Raw genomic sequence first — 24316 nt, 5'->3', positions numbered from 1 at the left:
ACACTTGAGTGTACTGTGAAAGATAGGCCTATGTTCAAGTGTACTACAAGTGGTAACTAAATGTTAATTTACATCTGAATAACATTAATAACTGGACACCGAGGAGTCTATGAAGAGAAAATCACACAGTGAGCCGTTTTAATATTATCAGTAGGGGAAGTTATTATTTAGAGCACATCAGGGCCTAATGTCACATGCAAATTGTTAATTTTACTTGCTTATTATTTCATATAATAACTCTAGCTCAGGGTTACTCAGCTCTAGCCCTCGGGGTCCACTTTCAGTTTAGCTTCAACCTTGATCAAATTCAACTGCTTGTAACTTTCTAGTAATCCTGCAGACCTCGGTTAGCTTGTTCAGATCTGTTTAATTGGGGTTGGAGCGAAACTGTTATGTGGCACGATTTGGCCACTAGATGGCAGACGCGACGCGCATTGCATTTGACGACGTTTTCGAGTTACAGCTCTTAATTGGGTATATTAATTATTACAAAAATGACCTAAACGTCCATATCAGCCATAGTTTTGTCAGCAGACCTGTATAAAGTAACTATTATTTCACTGTAGCTCTTGATACGGCTATATTAGCTACAAATTCATACTTGTGTATAGATATTGGTGCTAATCATATTTTCGAAATGTTATTATATGTTTATATACTGTTTAAATATAGACTATAAGTACAAATTACACATTTGATTATGTAGGTTATTTAACCTAACGCACTTCATCCTGAAAGGTGGCTGATTTCAGCTGTATAGAAATGATACGTTCCTTGCATCTTTAACACTCATTTACTTGTTATTTACAAACCAATATTAGCCTACGTTCACAATACGTCTTTCATCTGAAGTCTAATGATCTTTACCTAAAGTCTGAGATTATTATATAGACTATATTCTATAACAGCAATAGGAACTTGTCAATCTATTTCTTTAAAAGAGCATATCAGCCAGAAAGAAAAAAAATTGTTTCACTGAATCAAAAAGAGCGAGATACTCCTGTGCATGCCTGTGTAATTTTTTTGCACCCCTCCTTGATGTTTCGCTCCTTCATTGTGCGCGCGCAACCCGAGTCTTCATCACATAAAGCGCGCGCCTGAACATCTCACACACACACACACACACACACAGTCTGGCAATGCTTTTGCGGCACTGCGTGCATTTTGGACTATAACCCTAAAGTTTGTCTCCTGGAGCACTCTTGCCCGTCCTCTTCTTCAAAGGTATTTTGATGTTACCAACAGAAATCTCAGGAGGAGTGTGTTTTAGCACTAGGTAAGTGCACGGGACTGAGCATCACCTGCTGTCATCTAGGCTATCACACTAGTGATACTTGAACTTTTTTTAGTGTGTTCACATAGAAACATGCATGTTCATTTCTTCTTGTCTACTGTAATCTAGGCTACATTTTACAGAAATGCGAAGTTTTGCTGCGCTGGTGTTAATGAGTTTATTTATAGCCTACATGACTTTATTTTCATCTAACATAGCCTATCTATGTCTGATACTTTAATAGGTCTGCCGTATCTGTATTTGGTAAAAACCTGAGCCTAAATTTCATGAGTTCAGTTTAGGCCAAATTATAGGAAAAATTACGGACGCGTGTCAGAATTTTATATAGGCTATATAAAAAATAAATTTAAAAAAACAAGAAACTTTTCAGGAGAGTGTGTAGGCGAATTGTGCAGAAAATATAAAATATCCCTCTTTAGAAATTAGTTAACTCTACGGGAGCCTACTTGAGTGTAATACAGGCACCAGTTTCTGTAAGTTTATAAAAAATAGGATCAAATTGACATCATAATCGAAAGCGCCGCTATTTCACACATAACCTAAAAAAATATTAATATTGTTCATAATTATGTTTGCATTTTATATCACGTCACAGAACACTGAAATTTCTTGTCATGGAGCATCTTCGAATGAAAATGAACACTAGACTTTAGTTGAAACAAAATGAACGCAGAATATCAGATCATGAAATTATATCAAATTGCACCAGTTTAGTGTCGTAATAGCCTGCTAGGCTACTTACTGAAATACTTGGAATGATAAATTGATTTTATTTATTTTTTTTCACTTAAACATTGGCATAGATCAGCCCCAATCATCATAATTAGAATATTCCCTTTATACCACGACAGGTGGGCCATATTGAAGCCCACGTACATTTAACAGACGGTATTAAAATAGGCCTATATTTTGGATAACGCGTATAGCTTCGAAAAAAATAAAATAAATGTAACAATATGTAAATAAGATGCTCGTGCTTCCACATAAGCGCGAATATCGCAGTGAGATTATTCCTCATTGAGGCCGATGACCCGTTATTAGCTCTTGTATTTTTAATAAGCTAATCGACTCATTATGCAATTAACTGCATTATGAATGGGGAAAGGGATCAGACACGCAGTGTGTGATTTCTGCTTTTAGAAAAAAATATTGCAACTTTAAATTTCCAAGGAAAAGGGATTTTTATAAAGCAGATATAATAACAATAATGGCCTAATAATTTAACCACCAACAAAGATAATAGCCGAGTTAAAAAAAATGTAACCTGAATATTCTAAAAGCAAAGTAGGCAATAGTCTAAAATACATATCAAGATTTAGATTTCCCTCTTTTTCCAAATAAACCAAACAGTGTAAATCTCAAATGCATATTTATTGTGAAAGCTTCTGTTATTCTAAATGACTATAATCAAAACTGTCATCCGTTATTATGAGGCAGTATGCTTCCTGTTTTAAATCTGACGGCGACGGCGTCTTTGTTTTTGCTTTGTGTCGTTTTGCCAAATAGCTACCGACGCCGCGCGCTTTTACCGGACAATTCACCTGCACGAGCTTCTGACTGAGCACAAAACACATCCAGCCTGCTCATGCATTCATTAAACACTTCCCCTTTTATAGAGTCAGATCAAGTAAAATAAGTTAAAACAGATATGCTACGAGAGAAAGCGCGTGAAGAATAGGTTGCATTGTAAATAAATGTTGCATTTAAGGTGAAAGATAAAAGTTGGCAGCGTCGACACAGAACTTGATATTTTTCCAAGCATTACGAGATTACATGTAGGTCTATATCGTAGCCTGCTGTTTCTGACTTTACATGTCGTTAAATCATATGATATCAGTATATATACCAACATATTTGACCTATTCAGATATTTTTACTAATGAGAAAAACGGTGACTCAAGTTAAACAAAACAAAAAAAAAGACACTGACACGAACACAAAACACCTTAACTGTTACACATATGACTAAAATACTGCAGTAAACATTAAACTAAATACAATGCAATTTAAAACACTCTATATATAACCGATAACAAAATAAATATAAATAGGCCTATTTAAATGAAACGTAAACAAATACGATGCTTCTTGAAAGGAATTCTGGGAACACTCTTTTCCTTATAAGCTACAAGACCATGTTTACTCATTTACAGAAGATGGCATGTAATGTTATTTTTAAAATATTTTTTTTTTTCGTATTAGCCCTTTTTAATATATATATATATATATATATATATATATATATATATTACAATGCACATTAAAATGGGCCCAAACAGGACCTGCTTTTGGCTTTTACTGTTTCCTCGCAGATTATTCTCAGTATCCCACATGTAAGTAAAATGACAATAAAATATAACAACATTGAGCAATTACAAGCAGCTTATATAGTTCCACATTATCACAGACCGAGTGCTGTCTTCACATGTGAGTCTTTGTTATGTTGTTGTTTTTCAGTCAGCACTCCAAAGAAGGAAGGAACGGAATGAAAACAGAAGAAAACCAATCATGTCTTCAGCAGGCCCCCTCCTCCACCCCTTACGGTGAGACTCTCATTCTTCGTTTATCGTTTCTTGATCTTTCCATATTAATATCAGTGCTGTAATGCGTGTGTCTGGAGTCCCTCGTGGCACATTTGTGTGTGTCCTGTCAGCTGACACCTGTTCTGTTCTCCTCCGCCAGAGCACATGGGAGGAGGTGAGGTGTGTGCAGGGTGCGAGTCTCCCATCGCGGACCGCTTCCTCCTGCGCGTCAATGAGCTGTCCTGGCACGAGACGTGTGTCAAGTGTGCGGTGTGTCGCAGCGCGCTGAGCGGGACCTGCTACTCTCGCGACCGCTTGCTTTACTGCAAGCATGATTACGAGAAGTAAGACAGTTCAACGTGCAACGTGTGTCTGTATACACTCCATCAAAGTCATAGCATAGTCAAAACATTGCCCTAATCTCTCTGCAAATGCCTCATGGGTGTGTTGATCTTCTGATCATGCTGAAGCTCTGTTGTGGAATATAAGGAACTTTGGTTACACTTTATTTGAAGGTGTCTTTGTTACACACGTTATGTGTACTTAGTAATCCTAACCCTAACCATATAGTAACATGTAGTTAATTAACAGTACTCCGTACTTAAATGTATAATTAAACTGTAACAAGTGTAACCCTTTATTGTAAGGTATTGCAACTAAACAAGTACTGAGTAATAGTAATTATCTTGCGTAATTTAGATTTAGGGTTAGATTTGGGACTGGTTGCTGTACTATAGTATATTGTATTTTTAGTGTACTGTATTACTATAGTAAGTACATATAATGTGTAACAAGGACACTGTAAAATAAAGTGTTACTGGAATTGACCCTTTGCAGAGAGTGTGATTGACAGGCGACCTGATCAATCATAATGCAGAATCTGCCAAAACAAAACAGACTGGACTTGAACTTGAACAACGGTGTATTGAGGTCTTTCCGTGGTTGAAACAAGATACTTTCTGGTGTTCATTCATAACTAGTGAAGAGGAAGAGATGATCGGTCCACATGTAGCTTTAAATGCATTTCTTAATAAATGGCAAAAACTGAAAGCTGAGACTTTGTTTCATACCAGAAGTAACCTGCTCTGTCTTGTATTGTCGGCGTGTTGTCAGGTTTCTCGTTGCTCCGCGGTGTATTTTTCATGACATGATGTGTGGCATGAGAGTGGCATGGCTTGTCGGACATAGCAATGGTAACTAAGGGGCTGGTCTTTGCGAAGGGTCAATTTCTGTTAGAATGTGTAGTTAAATATTGGTGACGGTAGGTTTAGTTGATGTATGTGTAATGCTGTAGGTTGGGATCTGTGTTGGGCATAGTTCTACCCAAAAAAAAAAAAAATTCCGTCATTATTAGGTGTGTGTACTAATTTTTGTAAATCGGAATGAATCCAATCAGATTTCAGATTCTGAAAGTTCGGATTATATGAATCCTAAATTTCACAGTTTGGTTCATATTTGATTACATGTGCAATACATACAAAACCTCAACACATGCAGAGCTACCATGAGTATAACTGTCATTTTTGCCTTGAATGACACATGTGACCCTGAACCACAAAACCTCTTGAGTCTTAAGTCGCTGGGGTATATTTGTAGCAATAGCCAAAAATATTGTATGGGTCAAAATTATCGATTTTTCTTTTATGCCAAAAATCATTAGGATATTAAGTAAAGATCATGTTTCATGGAGATATTTTGTAAATTGTCTACCATAAAGATAACAAAACTTAATTTTTGATTAGTAATATGCATTGCTAAGAATTCATTTGGACAACTTTAAAGGCAATTTTCAATGAACCCTCAGATTCCAGATTTCAAATAGTTTTATCTCGCCCAAATATTGTCTCATCCAAATAAACCATACATCAATGGAAAGCTCATTTATTCAGCTTTCGGATGATGTATAAATCTCAATTTTCGAAAAATTGACACTTAAGACTGGTTTTGTGGTCCAGGGTCACATATATGCCACAAGAGCTTTTTTCGGGGGGGATATTTAGTAAATATTCAGTCTCCTGCACTGATTAGTTCATGAGACTAAATAAGCATAAGCAGCAATGCCAAAGGTATTTTTGAATCCTGAGAAGATAGAAAATAGAGAAAGTAGATTTAAGCATTTACACCCTTTAAGTTTTCCTTTTAATTGGTTTATTTTAGGTTTACATCACCTATTTCAATCTGATTTTTCACATATTTTCACATTTTCCGTCTGTTTGAGCCATCAATCTGATTATAAATGTATTACTGTTTACTCACCCTCATCTCATTCCAAACCCACATTTTGTCTGTGGAAAACAAATTTGAAGAACCAAAAAATGAAAACAGTGCATGTGCACAAAGTCTTTGAAATAACATGATGGGTAAATAATGACAGAATTGACATTTTTGGGTGAACTATCCCTTTAACTGCTGGTTCTCTGATGAATCATTCTGTATCAGTTTGGGTCAGAGGGAGATTCCGAGAAACCATAACTTCCCAGTGACATCAGCAGGAGTGCGGACAGTTGAAGGACGATTTTGTGGCCTGTTATCGCTGTTGTGAGAAGTGTCAGACACCACTGAGCAGTGTGGACACTCCCCTCTGTTGCTGACATCTGGAGATGGACAGGAGAGAATAAAAGAGGATCGAAAAGTTAGCAGGAAGAATTCCCAGAGGGAATATAAAATAATTCTATATATGTTCCCAGAAAGATAGATCACCTGAGATCCAGGACTGTTTCAGGGTATGAAATTACCATACTAACTGCTTTTCTTCACACCGTTGAAGAAAAATGGGACCATAGATTTGATAATTGTTTTGCATGGGTGCTTGCACTGCTGCAAGGATGCCATAATGAGGGTTAAGGTGATCAACGATTACAAGTGAGATGGCTGTTCTGGGAACAGAGCGCAGAGAAACTGTTCTTGTGCAAGCTGGTGCTGTTATTCCCTAGAGCTTGGTCCATTTGTATTATTTGAATTCGTTTATCATTTACATTCAGACTTTTTTACTATATGGTGGAGATTTAAGTTTTGAATGCAAATGTCTCATTTTTGCCAACATTATTTGTGAATATTGAGGCTGCGGCGTGGTATGTGGTGTATCTATGGAGGAGACTTGGCACACTGTTGTGTGGGTGACCTTGAGTGAATGCACAACAATATCTCCTTGTGTTCTCCGCTGTCTGTCCGTCAGCACCCACCACTCTGCTCCATCTACAGCAGGTGTGCGCTCCATTTTTGGGGAGCCAAGGAATCTTTGATGGTGCAAAAAAAAGGAATTTTGTGGAAAAAATACTATCTTGAGCAGACATTCTACTGTAAAAATATATCATCAGGTATTGTAAAAAAAAAAAAAAAAAATGTGCACACGTGTGGAAACATACATTTCCTAATTCCTTTAAATTAGAAAATATTATTTAAAATAACTGAATCATTACACCAGCAAAATTCATTTATAAGTCAGGTAGAAATAGCCACACTCAAAAAAATAAAGGTTTTAAAAGAGGTTTTTCACAGCGATGCCAATGAACAGCCTTGGTTCCTCAAAGAAGCTTTCAGTGAAATTTTTTTTTTAAAGAACTACTTTTTTTCTTAGTTTGAAGACCATTTGAATAATCTAAAGAAGCTTTTTCCACTAAAAAGAATCTTTTGTGGAATGAAAAGATTGTTTGGGTGTTTCTACATATTTTTTAGAATGCACTTAAAGTCATTCACATCCCATTTTAGTTTTATATTATAACATGTTTCCAAGTAAAACAGAGTAAAAAAGATGTATAGGGCAGTTTCTTTCATCGCATATTGACGTGAAGATGAAATAGAAGTAGCAGCAGCTCTTTTCTTCCTTACTGTAATGTATGTCTAATTAATTATCGAAAAAGAAAAAACGTAAGGTGGGACTTGGCTCTGTTTGTCAAGTGTTGATTGGATGAAGGCAGGTGTGAAGGAGAGTTAAACAGACTAAATGATTGGAGAAGACTGTCATACATCAACTAAAAAGAAGTTTGTAATTTCACTAGAAGATTGAGTTATGAAATTTAGATTTTTTTTTTTTTAGGAAATCATATGCATGAATTAATAGTTCACAATAAGATCAATAACATGCATTTAGAAGATAGCTACATTTTCATTTCACGCCAACTTCGGATCACAAAAAGTGGATGTTAAATACCAAAATGCAAGGAGTTGTAAAAAGGGATTGATTTCAGATTACAATTTAGTGAAAAATTACTAAGACCAGACAATCATTTTTTTCAATCATTCAAGTAACACCTATTCTCTTACCGAAACCAAATCCCTATTCACTAAACCCACAAACATTTGCTAACGTCCCTGAAATGGTCCAGTTCTCTCCATCACTGTGTTCCTGGCTGACTTCGACACACACAGCCATCAGACAACCACGCAGCCCAGCCTCGTGAAACCAGTCCCAGACCAATAAAGGCTCTCAGCCCCAGGGTACGATGCCTGGATCCCTAGAAGAGAATTAGACTAGCGAGGGTCTCGGAGGCCTATCAGAGTGGAGACAGGGGAGCGGATATTTAAGATGCCCCAAGTTTAATAGATCACTCTGCGGGGTGGGAAACAGAACGAAAACAGCCCCCAGTGTGTAAAGAGATGCTAGAAAGGAAAATCACAAAGGTGAGCTCTTTAATATCTCACTTGTTTCTCCTAGCATTTGCTCCTGAGAAAAAGATCCAGTTATATCATGTATCTTTGAGAATTTTAGAAGAGGTCTCAAAAATGTCCTGAAATGTGCCTGGATTTGTCAAAATATCAAAGTCTGTAATCAAGAAGTTGTAGATTTCTATTCCATTTATTCTGTTTCAATTTATCATAGGGACTTTTTATTAGTGCTGTCAAACCATTAATCACGATTAATCGTATATAAAATAAAAGTTTTTGTTTACATAAATGTGTGTGTACTGTGTTTATTTATCATGTGTATATAAAGACACACATACAGCATATATTTTGAAAATATTTACATGTAAGTACATGTATAAATTTATATTCCCATAAATTATATCATATATAAATATATTTAATATATAAACATAACATATTTTTCTTAAATATATTCTTGCATGTGTGTATGTGTGTATTTATATATACATAATAATAAATAAAAAGAATATTTCAATTATATTATGTAAACAAAAACTTTTATTTTGGATGCGATTAATCGTGATTAATTGTTTGACAGCACTAGTTTTTATGAAAAACATTTGAGACAAAGTCTATACGTGATACTACCAGAATAGTTCGGATTGAATATGGATTCAGATGAATATCAAATCCAGAATATTTTGATTCAAGTTAAGCACATTTGACAACATTTGTGGCATAATGCTGATTATTAACACAAAGAGTAGTTTCCAGTTGTCCCACCATTTCTTAAAAATGCAGAAGTTGGGGTTACAGTAAAGGGGAAATTAATGAATGTTAAAATATTCACCATTTCAGATGTGAACAATATGCTTGCTAACATGATTTAAGTGTGAAAACATCCCTTGCTAACATTTTATGTGTAAAGTTATATCCAATTTTACTACTTTGAAGCTCTGACAACTTAACACCTAAAACTGTAAAACAATAACAAAAACAGCTTTACATCATGACTTAACAAGCAGATTGTAAGTGTCTCAACATGACATTTATTTTTTACTTTTTTTTTTAAAGTACATAAAGGACAAATAATTTTTTATGGTAATCAATGTCATCATGTGGACTTCAGAATAATCATTTAAATGCATTCTCTGTCTCCTGTACTTGAAAGAGCAACTACAAAATAATATATTTTTCTATGTCAATCATTTACAGTATCACCGTTCTACCGAAATCCTTAGTCGGAGTTGTTATTATGAGCACTTCAGTTGATGGTTACCGCAATCTTCACCTTTCTTTTGCTCGGTCTTTCTTCCTCCCCGTGCATCTCTCCTCTAGCTCGTCCATCACTGTCTGATTTCTAATAATATTTCTGCTCCAAACTTCATTTCCTACTTGTTGAGATTTATAGCCGTGATGACACCAATCAGTTTATCTCTCCATTTATCCCACATTTTCGCTTAATCATCTCTCTGCTCGCTGTCTCTTTGTGTCTGTGGGAACGGGGAGGGGGTGGAGGGGTCTTGATTGGGAACACTGCTAATTATGTTCTTAGACATGACTACAAGCCGTGTTGTGGTTAGAGAGTTGCTGCACTGTCAGACAGGAATATGACACACGGGCTCTGGTGTAGGACGCTGCCGTACCTTGGGTTGTCTACTGCTGAAGCCATTAGTTTTATCATTCATACTGTACTTAAATTGTGGCATATGCAATCAGGCGCAATGCTATAAAGCAACAATCGATTGAAAATCAGCATATGATTTCTGAAGGATCATATGATACTGAAGACTGGAGTAATGATGCTGAAAATATAGCTTTGCATTGTAAAAAACAGTTTTTTTTTTCAATTGTAATAATAATATTTCACAATATTATTGTTTTTACTAAATTTATGATCAAATAAATGCAGCCTAGGTGAGCATAGTAAACTTCTTTGGTACTGTATATTACTTTTCTGAGCAATCAGATTCACAATGTTCACCTGTTTGATGATAAAATTAACAAAAAGGGATTCAAGTCAGATTTAGCAATAAACAACTACCTAGCAACTAGCTAGACCATGGCAACCACCCACAACATCCTAGCATCATGGTGGCAAGCCACTCACTCCTTCTAAATATAAAACATCAGCTTCTAGTTTAAAATCAACCTCTCCTCTTAAAAATGAAGGTTCTTGATTGGCATTGATGGTTCCATGAAGGACCTTTAACATCAATGGAATCTTTCCATTCCACAGAGATGGTTCAAAATGTTTTTCATACTAAGAAATAATGTTTTTTTAAGGAATAGTTCACCCAAAAACGAAAATTTTGTTATCATTTACTCACTCTCATATCATTCCAAACGTGTATGAGTTTTTTCTTACATTGAACATAAAAGAAGATATTCAGAAGAATGCTGGTAATCAAACCGTTGATGTCGTCTTCTTCTTGTCTTCTTTGACTTCAATTTCCTTCCCTACAATGGAAGTCAATAGGAACTGTTGGTTCTTCAAAATTCCTTCAAAACAAAAGAAAGAAACTCATACAGGTTTGGAATGACACGAGAGTGAGAAAACAATGACAAATTTTAGTTTTTGGGTGAACTATTCCTTTAAAAACTGTTCACCGAAAGGCTCTTTTGGGAACCAAAAATGGTTGTTCTATGGCATCACTGTGAAAATCCTCATTTGGATCCTTTGTTTTTGTAAGAATGTAGTTTTAGTTTTAAACATATAACCTCATGTGTGTAGTCCTTGTGGTGAATATGTTTACATGGTACTTTAAATAAGGACATAAACACATTGTGGTAGTTCAAGCCAAGAAAAACAAAACATGTTTTCCAAAAGCAGTGATTCAGGCAAGACAATATTCCTAATATTAGTAAAATTTTCTTGCCTGAATTACTGTTTTGTTTTTCTGAGCCTGAAGTTTCTGTTGAAGCCACAAAAATGAAGGTTCAAAAAGAGGGTTTTCGCAGCAATGCCGTAGAAGAACCATTTTGGGTTCTCAAAGAACCTTTCAGTAAACAGTTCTTCAAAGAACCAGTGTGAAGAACATTTTATTGATCTAAATAACCTTTTTATTCACTATAAAGAACATTTTGTGGAATGATGTTTAAAGTTCTTCATGGAACCATGGATGCCAATAAAGACCCTTTATTTTTCAGAGCATATACGTATCAGTCAATGATAGAGGGAGAGAAGAGCAGACAGTGAAGGAGAGCTCAGGGGATGTCAGAAGGCCATGGAGATGACAAACAGAGGTGGAGAGAGGAAGATGACAGAGGAAGAGGAGAGATGAGCTCGAGGTGTCTGCTCTTGTGATATTGCCACTGTTTTTGCATAATGTGTGATGAGTCTCCATCACCTCGCCTCCCGCACAACAATTTCATTACAGACGGCTAATAAATGTTTCATGGCAGAACAAGCTGCTCGCCTTGGCTTTATTAAATCTGAGATAATAAAAGAAGAACGGCAAAAAATGAAAGCGGGAGGGGGAGAGATAGGAAGAACGCCATAGATATCCTCAAACAGGGCTGCCGTATCTTCTGTTTCTGGGGCAACGAATCCCCCGTCCCCCCTCTACACGTCTTTTTTTTTCTCTCGCCTTGCCACAGAGAGACAGGAAATGAGAATCTGGCTGACAGGATATTGCGTTCTGGTGGCCTGGGGATTAGCTGTTTTATCCAAACACACACATACACACGCTCGCAGACTCACTCTCGCCTCACACAACTCAACACATCGATCCTGAGCCCTTGAGTATCACACACACACACACACACGAGGGATGCAGGAAACTGACGTGTGATTGTAACGTATGGACAGGTTATGCTGTCAGTCTGGGAATGCATCACAATAAGTACGTCAGCACACCAATAGTGCATATTCGTCACCAAAAATAGTGTGAAATTCTTTATAAAAGATGGGATATTATGACACCCATCATATTCTACAACATATCGACTGTCAGAATCAGGATTTCCTACAAACCTTTGCTCTGTTGAAAAGTGGCTAATGACCAAAGATTTTTGTAGCATTTTGAAGAATGAGACATCAGTGGAAATGTGTCGAAGGCATAGTTCCACAGAATTGTCACGATTTTCCCGTTGTTGTTTCCAGTTTGAAAAATATCTGTTTTTTTCATCCATATTATGGAAGTCAGTTGTTTTGAACCCCACTGACATTTATTATACAGACAAAAATAGTTTAATTTTTTTAACTACCTTTTTTGTGTTTCAAAGAAGGAAAATGTCACACAGGTTTGGAAAAACATGAGGATAAAAAATCTTATCATTTTTGGGTGGACTGTTACCTGATAGAACCATTTTGTTAGTGTAACTACATGATCTCTTTTTATGTATTTTCCTGTTTATAATTTGAATAACTTAAGTTATGATTTAAGTACATTTTTGGTTACCTGACCAGGATTTTTACAGCACTGGCAGGCCATTGCAAGGTAGAGTCATCCAGGAAAATATATACTGACACAAAGTTGGTTGTATGCAGTTTCTTTCTCTGCATCCAGAACGTTTGGTCCACTCCAGGATCAAACATTGCATGAACATTTCTCTGTTCTAGTGCTACAAATCCAGAACAAAAAGCAGTTAGTAAGCTCATGAGGAATTTTATTGATTAGTAAATCACACTGTTATAATACTCATTAATTTTATTTCAGTAACACTTTACAATAAGGTCCCATAACAAGTTAATGCATTTACTAACATTATCAATGAGCAATATATTTGATACAGTATTTAGAAATCATAGCTTACGTTAATTAATAAAAATACTCTTTGTAGTTCAGGTCTATGAAATATTTTTAATAGATATATGGTGAAGTCAATAATAAAAAATTAGTGTTCATTGTTAGTTCAAATGAACTAATGTAGTTAAAGGGATAGTTCAACCAAAAAAATGAAAATTACCCCTTGGTTTACTCATCCTCAAGCCATCCTAGGTGTATATTTTTCTTTCAGACAAATCGGAGTTATATTAAAGAATGTCCTGGTTCTTCCAAGCTTTATAATGGCAGTGAATGGGGGTTGAGATTTTGAGGCCCAAAAAGTGCATTCATCCATCATAAAAAGTGCACCACATGGCTCCAGGGGGTGAATAAAGGCCTTTTGAAGCAAATCGATGCATTTTTGTAAGATAAAATATCCATATTTAAAACTTTATAAATCATAAACACTAGCAAGGCGAACGTGGTGACAAACGTGAAAGTGCAGTAGAAAGAGCAAAATAAAACACCAGACACAAATTAGACGTACAAAACGAGGATTTGTAAAGAAACATGGTTTCAATCCATTTCAATATAAATTAGGAGGAGACTGGTTTTCCTTTGTGTGAAACAAAACATGGTTCTAGCATATTTTATAGTGTTTACTATTGTCCTTTTGCATTGACACACTATTTTCCTATTTGATACTGTAAAGCTGCTTTGGCACAATCTGTATTGTTAAAAGCGGTATATAAATAAAGGTGACGTGACTTGACTTCAGAAGGCCTTTATTAACCCCCCGGAGCCATGTGGAGCACTTTTAATGATGGATGGATGCACTTTTTAGTGCTTCAAAATCTCGACTCCTATTCACTACCATTATAAAGCTCGCAAGCTTGTCCCTTGCCAGGAGATTTTTTAATATAACTCTGATTGTATTCATCTGAAAGAAGAAAGTCATTTACACCTAGGATGGCTTGAGGGTGAGTAAATCATGGGGTAATTTTCATTTTTAGGTCAACTATCCCTTTAACTAATGTTAACAAATGGAACCAAATCATTACTGTTATTTTTCACCCATGATTTTTACATGATCATCTAAAAATGTTGAGTCTCATTAATACACTACAAGGCATCATAAGAAATGTCATTTTAACTTAATTGCCACCTTGATATACAGTACACTTTCTAATAACCCTGTTGAAGTGTTCTTCATATGACTAGTAATCCATTCAGCCGAGAGTGTTTTATAGTGTACAATGACACAATTAGTTTTATTAGCATAAACCCAGAAGTTATGATGTGTCTCAGTGCAATCAAAACATAATTAGACAATTAAAGTATGCATGCTGTCACTAGTCGATTGTTGTTTCGGTGTTTTAGTGCGTAGCACCGTTTGCATGCTAAGAACAAAAAGGCAAATTTTTTAGCAAGTGCGCACTGAAGTGTGCATCTATGACATGATTGGGGCAGTATAATATGTGTCAGTACTGAACGGTTTAGCTGCTCACCTGTGCTTTCTCTTTTGCGTGCGAGTGGTCTGATGTGTACATTTTTATCAGCTACCTGTTGGTTTTCTCATATTTCATCATTGTGAATATTGGTGTGTCGGGGAGGAAGGGAGGGAGGGTGGCGGGAGTGGGTTGTGGGGAATGCTGGGAGATTTTAATAACGCAGAAGCAGTGCAGTGAGATTTAATAAAAGAAGATGATGTGATTACTGAACCCTGGCTCTGAGCCACCTTCCCTCACAGCAATATCCGCTTTCTTTCTTTCTCTCTCTCTCGCTCATATACACACACACACACACACACACACACACACACCGCACCAACCCTTGCAATTATGTGTACATGTATATGATCTACATACTGCCTCCATATATATACAAAGATGCACCAAAGTCTGCGAGACAAACCTCGCAACTATGACAGTAAGTGTTTGATTATGTAAAATTATGTGTTCATGCATGATTTGGCTATTGATTCATGTAAAACCTTATTGAATTGACATCATGAACACAGTTTGTACGTTCATAGTGCCTGATTGCCTTCCCGCAATCATAATTTCTTTCCCCCAAGATAGTTTCATCCTCAGTTAACTTCGGGACTGTATATGTTTAAGTGCAAAGCGTGGTGTTATTTCTGTAACTGTCACGTTTAATGTGTCCGTTTGCAGTGTTTTTATTTTAAAAGTGTTCATTTTAAAGTTTGTGGGTTTATGTCATGACCAGGTGATTTTCAGGTCACATTTCACCTCAAAATCAGTATAAAAAAATCAAGAAATTATATTTTGCATAAAGAAAATGGAACGTACTTCATGACCAATAAAGAGTTTTTACATTGTGATAATATTTTTATGAAAATTAAAATTATTTGACCCAAAATACTGTACAGTGTACAGAAAAAAAAACAAGTTATTGTTGAATATTGGCATGTGTTTTAGAAAATACAATTTCTGTCTTTCTACTTCAGAATTTCACATTTAATTTAGTGTTATTTTCTGTTTCTTCATAAATATTTGTGAAATATTTGAGCAAAAAATGTTTCAATGTCAGTTTCTTTTCCAGTGTAATAATTGTCATTAATTTCTATCTTTTTTATTAAGATATAACCATGATTTATAACTCGTCATAATTTTTTCTCACATGATTGTATGAGAATACCACTTTTTGCATTATTTTACTGAGATTTGGGAAGAAATTACTTGAAATATTAGCTATAAAAATAATGTTATAAAGCCAAAAAAAAAGAGGCTTCATTTTCTTTAAGAAAAATAATTTCAATATAAGTTTTGAGGTGAAATATGACAGGTTTCATGAGATTCACTCTTTGAGTCAGTTTCTGTATGGGTTTTGCTCAGAGTTGGTCTTCTTTGATCTGGGTGTAGTAGGTGGTGATTTGGTAATTTGGCATTTTTGGCAGATGGATTGAGACAGATTAGCCATAGCAGCTGCGTTTCGGACAGGATCATCACATCTGTGCAGATTAGAGGCTATAACGTGTGGACCTGGCTGCCTCTCCCTTCAGCAGATTTCTGATATGACACCTTCATCTCCGGCACTCGGTGCTCCTCAACACACACACACACACACACACACACACACACCAGAACTCCTGCCATCCGTCTCTGCAACTGTCATGAAGTCTGTGTTATCCATCAAATGTGCATTTCATCTGTTCCTCACCTCCAAAATGTTTTGTTCATCAAACTTATACTTTTATTTGCCACCTATACTGTATGTGTGCTTTTAATTTCATTAGTGGTCACTGCTAATGCAAGTATCCCTATTCTTAATGCTTATATTTAGGGTTAGGGATAAACAAACCCTTAAGCACAAGTAATAAAGGAATAGCTCTTGTCAGAATCGTCATTTTGGTTGAACTATTACTTTAAATGATAGCTTGTCCTGCACCGTGATAGAATGATATGTAAAAGAGGGTGGCTTTTGACAATTTTTACATGGTTGACAAAACAAATTGCACTAAAGTAGGGTCCTGAGAGCGCAATATCATAAACTTGGGACAGTAAGCAACCACTTAGCAATTACCCAAAACACCCTAGCAACAAAACATTTTGTTGTCCAGTTCAGGTGTGTGACAGTAACTTCACACTGGTTTATGTCACATTTTGAGTGAATGGTGACAGTTGCTTTGGCTTAATGACACTGTGCAGAAGGATTAGATTGTCATCCACACCATATGAGCATCTACAGGTTCATCTGTGATACTGACTACCTGTCAATATTTATGAGAGTACATGAGCACAGCCATATAAAGGTGCTGCTAAATGTGTGTGTGTGTGTGTGTGTGAGTATTGTGTGTTTATTCGAGTGTGTGAAAAAGAGAGAGGAGAGATTAACCCCATGCTATCCTCAATCCCTGGTTATGAGTTTACAGCGTCTGTCTGGGCATCGCACTGTTTAAACAACAATCTAATTAATCCTGTCTTTATTAGTTTCACGGAGCTGGGGAGGGAGGCTGGGAGCGAGGGAGGGAGGACAGGGAATTCTGGCAGAAAATATCAAGCGGCGAGGGAGGGGAGAGAGGAAGAAAAACGAGGGGTTTGGTGGGGATTGAAGAGCAAGAGGGCCTTTAAAACCAATTGTGATGCTGATGAGCTGTTTAGAAAGAAAACACCGTTAAGAGAGTAAGAGGCATTTTTTAGTGTTGGTAGCAAGACCTTCTGAATACATTTGCTCACTTTTGCCCTGTACATCTCTGTATTTGCTAATCATTTTGGAAATTCATTAAGTTTAAAAACATTTACCATAGCGCATAGTGCCAGCGACATCAAGGTCATGGGTTCAGTTCCCAGGTGACACACTGATAAAATGTACAGCTTAAATACAGCGTAATACATGTTAATAATATTAACCCTGTAAGACCTGACTATGAAATAATCTTAAAAATATATATTTTTAATGTTTTTAAACAGTTTTTAATATATATATTATGAAAAAATGTGCATGTGTATTTTGTTCAGTATCATATTCAGTACATCAGGCTTTTATGACTCGTATAGAGTGAGAATATGGAGCTCATACTCAAGTGATATCTTTTTTTAAGTATAGCCAACTACTTACATAAGTGCATATAAATTGTTATTCTATATCTGCCATTAATTTGTCTTATAAGATTATATTTATATGCTTTTATGATCAAAGCTTGATAGCTTTTAGTTTCAAAACAGAATGTAGTGCAGTACAGTGATGACTGAGAGATGAATAAATATACATTCCTCAAAAGCCCGAATCATCATATTTGATACATTTTACCATAATTATTCTTTTATAAAATGATATATGGATTAAACCTAAGTTGATTCAATCTATTTAATGTTCATTTTGAAATATTATTAAAACAATACAAAAGTCATTCTTACGTTTATTTTATAAAATCACTAAAGTTCTGAAGGTGGATATTTTTAGAATGAAACTAAAAGGCCTTTTATTTGCTAAAAAAAAGTATCATACAGACAACAGAAGTATTTTTCAGTAAGTTTTTGATCATGTTGTTGACCATTTGGTGGCCTTAGGAATGTGTATCATATATAATACAGTAGGCTTTAAAGGGTTAAATGTAGTGGTGTCAAACAATTAACATTACATAATATGTGTGTGTGTACTGTGTATATTTATTATGTATATATAAACACACACACATACAGCATGTATTTCGAAAATATTTACATGCATATATTTATATTCATGTAATTTATATTATATATAAATATTTGTGATATATAAACATAACATGTTTTCCTTAAATATATACATGCATGTGTGTGTGTGTTTATATATACATAATAAATATACACAGTACACACACATATATTATGTAAACCAAAACTTTTATTTTGGATGCAATTAATTGTTTGACAGCACTAGTTAAATGATCCATTTTTACTCAGTTGCTTGTGTGACATCTAGTCTGTTGTCAAATATTGCCACCCAGTGTTACACACAAAACACTGCATAAAGTGAACACTCAGAAACATATCAACAATGTGCACTTGTGTGTGTGTGTGTGTGTGTGTGTGTGTGTGTGTGCAGGTTGTTTGTGCGGAAGTGCAGTGCCTGTCTGCAGGCGATCGGCCGCTCGGAGCTCATCATGCGTGTGCTGGGACAGGTGTACCACCTGAGCTGCTTCAGCTGCTGCGAGTGTGAGCGCCGGCTGCAGAGAGGTGATGAGTTTGTCCTAAAGGAGGGACAGCTGCTCTGCCGGGGAGACTATGAGAAGGAGAGAGAGATGCTGGCTGCCATCAGTCCGGCCCCTACCGAGTCAGGTAACCTCAGTGACCTCGCTGAAGGTCGTGTATAATTACAGAAGAGAATAGTCCAGAAATGACTCTCTTCACCTTTAAGCCAATGCTCAGTTTCCCTTTGCAGTAAAGAGTGAGGATGAGGATGGTGGTGGGGTCTCTGTTGGAGGGAAGGCTGGGGATGATGGGAAGGAGCACAAGAGATCCAAGAGGCCACGAACCATCCTGACCACACAACAGCGGCGTGCCTTCAAGGCTTCCTTCGAGGTGTCTTCCAAACCCTGCCGAAAGGTCAGCAGTCACAGGCCGCTCATGTGTGGAAACAGCATGTGTGTACATCTCATGCATATGTTGTTGTTGCAGGTCAGAGAAACTCTGGCAGCTGAGACTGGACTGACGGTGAGAGTCGTGCAGGTGTGGTTTCAAAACCAGAGAGCAAAGGTAAGCTGGCATCATGTTTTGATCAATTCTGAAAACTCTCCTGTTTGATACACTAGATCTTGCTTCATCATGATTTACTTAGGTAAAAAAGCAAAAACAGCATCCTTGTTCTATCAGTGAATTAGTTTTCAGTGGTTGTGTTATTTCTGAGGCTTAGAACATGGCTTAAGAGTTAAGTAGAGTTAAAATAAACTGAAAGTCATGTAGCTGTAGATTTTTGACACAAAAGAAAATGCTTGTCGATTACGTTTTGAATGTTGGCTTGACAAAGCCTTCTTTGAAAGTGTTGGGGGAAATATTTCTAGGTCTAATGAGCTGATGGATGGTTAGATGGATACTTCCAGAAAGACAGACAGAAAGAAGACCAACACTTTCAGAAAGACAGATACATTCAGATAGATAGACAGATATTGTAAAGGATAGACAGGCAGACAGATAGATACTTTTAGAAAGACAGATACTGTAGATAGATGGATAGACACTACTTTAAGAAAGACAGATAGATATATAGTTTCACGGAAAATATATATATTTATGTGTGTGTGTGTGTGTGTGTATATATATATATTTAGGGGTGTGCCAGAAGCCAAATACCTTATTCGGAAAGGCACGGATAATTTATTTATTTTTGTCTATTGACAGGTTTTATTTTTTCTTATCCATTACTTTTAATTGGCTAAGAAACCAAATACACTGCATGAGAGCATTTAGCACTCCATAATGTTAACATTGCCTCATTTGGGATATAAATTAAATGTCAGGTCATGCATAGATTAACTTAGAAATCAAATACACTGCTGGACAATAACCAATAATTTGTATTCTATAACATTTTTTCCCTATATTTTTCTTTTTTTTCACAGAATAAGGCAGAAAGTATATTTTATAGTTTATACACTGTAATAAACGATATGTCAGTTAACACTACATTATTTAAATACTTTATTTATTTAGTACCTGGAGATGTCTTGAAAAACACACATAAACTATATATTATCACAATCGTGTGTCTTGATGTTTCATCTATCAAAACGTGTCTGGTTTTTATTCAGCTTGGCAACAGTGATAGTTCAATGCCTTTGTCCATATCAGGGATTTCCTGGCATGTCAGACCGATGTGGGGGGACACGACCCCCACGTCTCCCGCGTATTCTACACCAATGAGTGTTACTAATTAAATTCGAATTCAGATTAATCGCTGTCATTGTGAACCCACTTTCGGAGCTTGTTTGATATGGGAATGTTGTTCCAGGAACAGTGGACTTCAATAAACTGCTGTTTTTGTGAGTTCAGATGAAGAAGATCGCTCGCAGACAACAACAGCAGCAGCAGCAGCAAGAACAGGAGCAGATGGGCGGGACCAGGAGGGGCCCGAGCAGAGGGGGCCGCCAGAGTAACGATGACAGCGAGGGTAAGACACGGACAGAACTTTGTGAAATGGCTTGATGAAAGGTGTGAACCCAGCTCTGTCTCTCCACAGATGGCTCCAGCAGTCACGGACTGGATGGGCTGCTCTCATATTCCTCTCTGCCACGCCAACAACTGCTGGCTTTGGATCCCAACATATACGGAAGCGAACAGTTCCGACACGGGCTCACGCCACCGCAGCTAGGCCCCGAGCAGATGCACTCCTACGGTAAGGATCTCCCACTGCATTAACTGGAGTTATTTTTTCAGTTACTGTTTGTATTTGAACGCCGACTTTATTTCAGACTCAGAGACGGTTTTCCACGACTTGGACAGCGATGGAAGCCTCAGTCATCTCGGGGACTGTCTCTTGTCGACCGCCGAGGCAGGAGTTCTGGCAGGACGGATAGGAAATCCCATTGATCGCCTCTACTCGATGCAAAACTCCTACTTTACCTCATGACCCTGGTTCCACCTACCTAAAGCGCTCCTCCACCACTGCAGGGGGCAACAAGTAGATTGAGTCTCACTGGAGGCATCTTTCATCGTCAAAACTAATTGAATCCCTCAATCGTATCTTAGTCAAGCCAATAAAGCTCTAAACAACCAAACCAAGACAAAAAAAATCTATTTGACATGAACAGAATAGGAATTCACTGGAAAAACATGTTTTATAGCATACATATGCACTATTGTTTCGCTTTGTTTCATTCAATCATTTTTTGCGATGGTCATAGGTGCATAACAGACATCAATGAGCAGCTGTTCATGTAAGTGTTACCTCACCCTCTGATCAAGGCTGTATCCGAAATCAATTACCTCATTCACTACAGAGCACTGCAGTGACATATTTTTGCAAGCTAATACCCAGAAACAAATTATTATTTTATCACATCCGGTTGTCAAAGTCAATTTTTTTTTTTAATGATTTTCAATGCCTGGAATGAGGTCTGTGGTAAACACAAGCGCCAAATATTTTCATATTTTATTCCACAACATAAAAGAAAGTAGTAATACCTCACTAATGGTTTTTAAGTGTTTAAATGCACATTTGGGTCCAAATAGTAGCCTCCATAGCCTCATTATGTTTATAATCGCTAATTCAAACTTTTAAGGAAGATTTATACTTCAGCAGATTGTATTTAGGCTTCAAAATTCATAAACGTTGTGTTCATTGTGTGCAGATTATCGTGATGAACGAAACATGTAGGAATCATATACTTTTGTTGGCCACAGAGCTTATTTTATGCGATTAAAAAAAGCTACTGGGTTTTTGCTGAAGGAACCAGGGTTATGTAAACTTCTGGATTGACCTGCAAAAATACGTCATCACTGCAGCTATCTATCCACCTTATTTTTCAACGTGGATGTAAGCTGTTTCTGTGATTGTGTGAGACTTTTGGTTCATTAACCTCTGCAGGGAAATAACGGGAAGAATAACAAAAGTGCAGTAAACTGTAAAACTGTTAGCACTACAAACCAGTGTGTTCATAATTAAGATAATACATTAAAATAACACGGTAAGACACACCATTCTGCGATATCAAGCAGCAAAATGAACTGTTTTGTACAGTTAAAAATAGCTGAAAGTGAGTGAAACCGGAAGCAAATGGCCACGGCTGCTCTTACGAGAAAAATAAGGAGAACATAGACCACTGAATGAGTGAATGAAACCAAGTGAGACAGAAGTTCTGTCCACTACTAATGACTGTCCCCTCAAATAGCACACGATAAAGGGTTAATTGAGGTGATTTCAGACACAGCCCAAGTCAATTTTATATCACTCTCTCCTTACTGCCTTGCCATCTTAATGTCCGTCTCCAATCAGCTTTTATTTAAAGCTAACGTGAAAACCAAAAGAGTCTAGCATGCTGGCGTAAGTCAAATGTACATTAACATTTCTTCTAAAGAAATTTATTAAAGGTGCACTCAGTTTTTGTATGTTGAGCTGACCAATATAGCAGTTGACTTACACTGACACCTAGCGGTGTGGATGCAGCATCACAAACACAAAAGCAATTAAAACCGAAAGGCTTTTCATTACTTATAAAATAACATTACGTGAATTTTTTTTAATTTAGTCGCCTTGGCAACATTTTTCATTTTCATTTAGTTTAACTTGATGTACTAAAATGATTTTAAAAAATTAAATAAAAAGTATATAGACATTTAAAAAACTAATACAAATGGCAAAACATCTAAATGACTAAAACTTTAATTAAAATGAAAACAGAAAATATAAAAATGTAGAAAATGTAAAATAGCTTTTATGAGTCTTCGTGTTAATGTATATTAACACATTATTTTAAAAAGTATTGATTTTTTGCTTGTGAATCTTTAAATGGGGGGGGGGGGACTGAGTGCACCTTTAACACAAATTTAACTTTCATTTTTTCATTTCAGAAATTACAAATGTCGACAGCTATTGCAGTATTTTCTCTGAGGAAATTTAAATGGGTAGGTTTTCAACTATTGTAAGTTTCTCAGATAGGGACTTTCCAGCTGCCTTGACTGTGCATTACAAAATTAAAGAGACAAAATATTTAACAAAAAAAAAAGTAAATTAAGAAACCACAAAATAATGAACCATCAAAGCTGAAGTGTATATCTCAAAGCAAATATGAGTGAGGGAGTCTTGACAGGGTTCAGAGAGCAAAGGAGGCACACATAGCACAGTGCTCAGCCAACACTGCTCCATCAAAGCCAGGTCTGACAAATATGGAAAATTACGATGCAACCAAACCACAAAAGAGATTTTTTTCATTCTAATTTCAGGTTTTGGACACAGGGTACATTTCCTTTAAAAAAAAAAAAGTGAGATGTGAAACCTATCAAGGGCCTTGAATGTTTCTGCAGCAGCACTGACTGGAGGCTTTAGATGGTTAATCATCAGGTAAAATGTAGGAATGTGCTACAATCTCCAAACTGAGACGAGGAAATAATCAGGGTTACTGCTGTTACAGGGTTAATAACAAATATGACATCTATCTCTATAGTACTGACAAGAAAAATAGCACAAAGTATTAAAAATACCCCCTAAATGTTACAGGACGTGCACACTTGGCAGCGTGGTGCTAATTGTGCTTTATTGTAAACTATTAAATGTGTTGGTCACATGACTGTTGTTGTAATTAGCTCTATTGTTATACGTGCAGTTATTTACTTCACGTCTTTTAACTCATTATGTTCTCGTTGGCTATTTTTAACGCACTGGAATATTTATGTTGCAGCATGAGACACTGTATACAGTATGTGAAATGTTTTATTTATATTGAAGCAGATTTACATGAACACTATCTGCTTATGAAAACCTTCCATAACCTGACGAACTGAAATGTAGTTTTTAGTACACTGGACACGAGTTGCTGGTAAATCAACTGCTCACATTTTCATGAAGCGTTTTGTGATACTGAACGGTTTCATTTAAAGTGGTGTTATGTTCCTTTGAAGGACTGCGGTGATGACAGCTGGTCAATGGTACGTCTTTCTGTTTCTTTTAGTGTGATCATTTGTGTACAGTGTCCAATATAACTCGTCATTTTAAACACTGACGCTTGGCTGTGTGATTTATGGTTCATGCGCTCTGATAAGTATGCG

The 24316-nt window shown here is 36.5% G+C and overlaps 1 protein-coding gene across 1 annotated transcript; it reads left to right on the top strand.

Moving 5' to 3' along the window:
• Nucleotides 1-39: 39 nt before the first annotated feature.
• Nucleotides 40-24270, top strand: lmx1al (LIM homeobox transcription factor 1, alpha-like). The gene is made up of 9 exons (XM_042719773.1): nt 40-1276; nt 3752-3837; nt 3977-4160; nt 18663-18895; nt 18999-19162; nt 19235-19312; nt 20606-20723; nt 20793-20948; nt 21025-24270. Exons 1-9 carry the CDS (start codon nt 1233-1235, stop codon nt 21180-21182), a joined length of 1221 nt encoding a protein of 406 aa, XP_042575707.1. The 5' UTR covers nt 40-1232; the 3' UTR covers nt 21183-24270.
• The last annotated feature ends 46 nt before the right edge of the window (nt 24271-24316 follow it).

The sequence above is a fragment of the Cyprinus carpio genome, chromosome B3, assembly GCF_018340385.1.
Source record: "Cyprinus carpio isolate SPL01 chromosome B3, ASM1834038v1, whole genome shotgun sequence".
Lineage (NCBI taxonomy): Eukaryota > Metazoa > Chordata > Actinopteri > Cypriniformes > Cyprinidae > Cyprinus > Cyprinus carpio.
The sequence above is the reverse complement of the archived record's forward strand: the minus strand, read 5'-3'. Positions and strand labels throughout refer to the sequence as shown.

Bases quoted from the DNA above. Each gene is read 5' to 3' on its own strand.
- lmx1al (XM_042719773.1), top strand. From the start codon at position 1,233: ATGTTACCAACAGAAATCTCAGGAGGAGTGTGTTTTAGCACTAG. The intron at 1,277-3,751 runs GTAAGTGCACGG...GTTGTTTTTCAG, and splicing joins GGAGTGTGTTTTAGCACTAG to TCAGCACTCCAAAGAAGGAA. The intron at 20,949-21,024 runs GTAAGGATCTCC...ACTTTATTTCAG, and splicing joins CGAGCAGATGCACTCCTACG to ACTCAGAGACGGTTTTCCAC.